The 2,454-nt window shown below is 49.9% G+C and overlaps 1 protein-coding gene across 1 annotated transcript in view; it reads left to right on the top strand.

Moving 5' to 3' along the window:
- Positions 1-2,198, top strand: part of HOXA10 (homeobox A10) — a 2,533-nt gene extending 335 nt beyond the window's left edge. The window contains exons 2-3 of the mRNA XM_009081212.1: positions 1-513; positions 1,924-2,198. Of these exons, the coding sequence (XP_009079460.1) occupies positions 1-513; positions 1,924-2,198 (788 nt within the window). The remainder of the gene's footprint in view (positions 514-1,923) is intronic.
- Positions 2,199-2,454: the final 256 nt, after the last annotated feature.

Raw genomic sequence — 2,454 nt, 5'->3', positions numbered from 1 at the left:
GGATGGAAGGGTGGCTAGAACCCCCCCGGTCCTGTCGCATGGAAGAGCCGGAGAGCCAGCAGGCCACCTCGTGCTCCTTCGCTCCAAGCATTAAGGAGGAGAGCTCCTACTGCCTCTATGACTCAGAGAAATGCCCCAAGGGCTCGGCCGGCACAGACCTCGCTCCCTTTCCCCGGCTGAGCGCCGAGGTCAGCTCGGCCGGCGGCGGCGGTGGGGTCCCGGTCCCGGGCTATTTCCGCCTCTCCCAGGCTTATGGCACCTCCAAGAACTACGGCGCGGGGCCGGCCGGGGCTGCCCCCTTCCCTCCGCAGCCCCCCGGCCGCTTCCAGACGCCTCCATCTTTGCCTCCCGTCCCGGACGCGGGGAGGAAGGAGGACGAGGAGCGTTCCCCCAGCCCTTTGGCGTGCGTCACCCAGAGGGAGGACGAGACTCAGGCTTCATCTTCCACCGCAGAGGAGCTCTCTCCAGCTCCGTCAGAGAGCAGCAAAGCTTCTCCCGAGAAAGATCCCGTAGGTAAGCGAATGATGATGGTGACGGTGATGATTAAAAAGGGAAAAAAAAAAAAGAAAGAAAAAAAAAAGCTGTTGCGGATCAGAGTGGCATCGCGATGTGAAAGGAGGATCCCAGCTGCCCCGCGGGGCTGCCAAGAAGCGCTGCTCAGACTGACCTTGTGAACTTTGTAATATTCGGGCATGGGGTTGCCGTAAAAATTAATGTCCATCCTATAGTTTAAAACCCTTAGAGCCTCCGCTATGGGCAACTTTAGCCTGCATGCTGCTTAAACATATAGAAAAACAAGATCAATCTTTCCCCTGTGATGTGAAGTTGCCTACCAGATAACAGAGATGTTTGTAAAGCATCCAAAATAAGCAATAAGCAGTGCCAATAAATAAACCTATTAACGCGGTAAGTTATATTTTACGATCCAGAATGCTTTTCGGAATAACAGCCGCGCTGAAATGTGCCATCTATGAGCTGCTATCAAATTAGACTGATGAATGCACCGCGAATATCCTTCAGCGTCTACACTAGATAACAGAGCTGTTATTTATACATTTCCTTATTTATCTCCCTTTCGGGTCCCCATGGCAAAAAACTAATTCCCCTTCCCCGGGTGGCAGACTTTTCAGGAGCTTCTCTCCGTCCATATGTCAGATGCCCTGTTATTCCTTTCAGGCGCCCCATTGGAAAAAATATTTTAAAAAAAAAATAAAAAAAAAAAAGAGGGAAAGAAAAAAACTACTAGAGAGCCAACCCCAAACCACTAACCACTCCGAGCCATCAAGGGATCGGTGTTGCCTCTTTCCCGGCCAGTTCCATTGATAGGAATAAACACATTGAAAAGTTTTTATTATTACTGTAGTTTTTCTTCCCCTAAGTGTTGGAAAAGAGAGGGCCGTGTCGAAGCACTCCGAGAAGGCAGGGGCTGAAGGCAGGGAGCCTTTGGCTCCCCAGCTCACCTCGTTTACACCTCCAGAGCACACTTAGAAAGTTCGGATCCGGAGGCTTTGGGGTTTTTTTGAAAGCAGGTGCCTGAGGCGTAGGAAATAAGACTCCAGGCCGTTCATCAAGCTGCCCCCAGTAACAGTGGGCTCGGAGTGGCCGACAGGAAGAGGGTAGAAGCCTGTTTTGGGGTGTCAGAGATGAACTACATGGCGGGACACACTTCCTCGACGGTGGCTGTCCGGTGCTTTTTGAGTAGTGGCAGTCTTTTTCCGGGTAGATTCAGCCCCTTTGGGAAACCGCTTTGAAGCTCTCGGTTCCCACAAGGATACCCCACATTCCAACTCCCCGCAGCTGGTGGAGCGAGCTGACTGTACACACACACAGACGGATACACACAGAAGCTCCTTCCACCCTTTCCCCCCAGCTCTTTGCCTCCTACCCGCTGGTAACGTCCATTTTTTACTTTCTCAAAACTAGGCAATTCAAAAGGAGAAAATGCGGCAAACTGGCTCACGGCAAAAAGTGGCAGAAAGAAACGGTGCCCCTATACCAAGCATCAAACTCTCGAGCTGGAAAAGGAGTTTCTATTCAATATGTACCTGACTCGTGAGCGTCGCCTAGAGATCAGCCGCACAGTCCACCTCACAGACAGACAAGTTAAAATCTGGTTTCAGAACCGCAGAATGAAACTGAAGAAAATGAACAGAGAGAATAGGATTCGGGAGCTCACAGCCAACTTTAATTTCTCTTGATGAACCTATAAACACATCTTTATGGTTTAAAGAGCCAGTATCATTTTCCTAGGCTATAGTAATCCACACCTGTATGGATTAACCATTTTAGACGCTCTCAATATGTCCTTAACCTCTTAAGAGTACTAAACTAAAGCAACGCTAATGCACAAAATGCCGTGCGTGAATCTCCCCTCTTCTTTCAGTCTTCCCCGGGGCCGTTGTGTTCCTCTAAGCTTTGAAACACAAAAATAACAATTTCAGGAGCTGCAAATAT

The sequence above is a fragment of the Acanthisitta chloris genome, unplaced genomic scaffold (genome assembly GCF_000695815.1).
Source record: "Acanthisitta chloris isolate BGI_N310 unplaced genomic scaffold, ASM69581v1 scaffold20138, whole genome shotgun sequence".
Taxonomy (NCBI): Eukaryota; Metazoa; Chordata; class Aves; order Passeriformes; family Acanthisittidae; genus Acanthisitta; species Acanthisitta chloris.
This window is presented reverse-complemented; position numbering and strand designations above follow the sequence as displayed.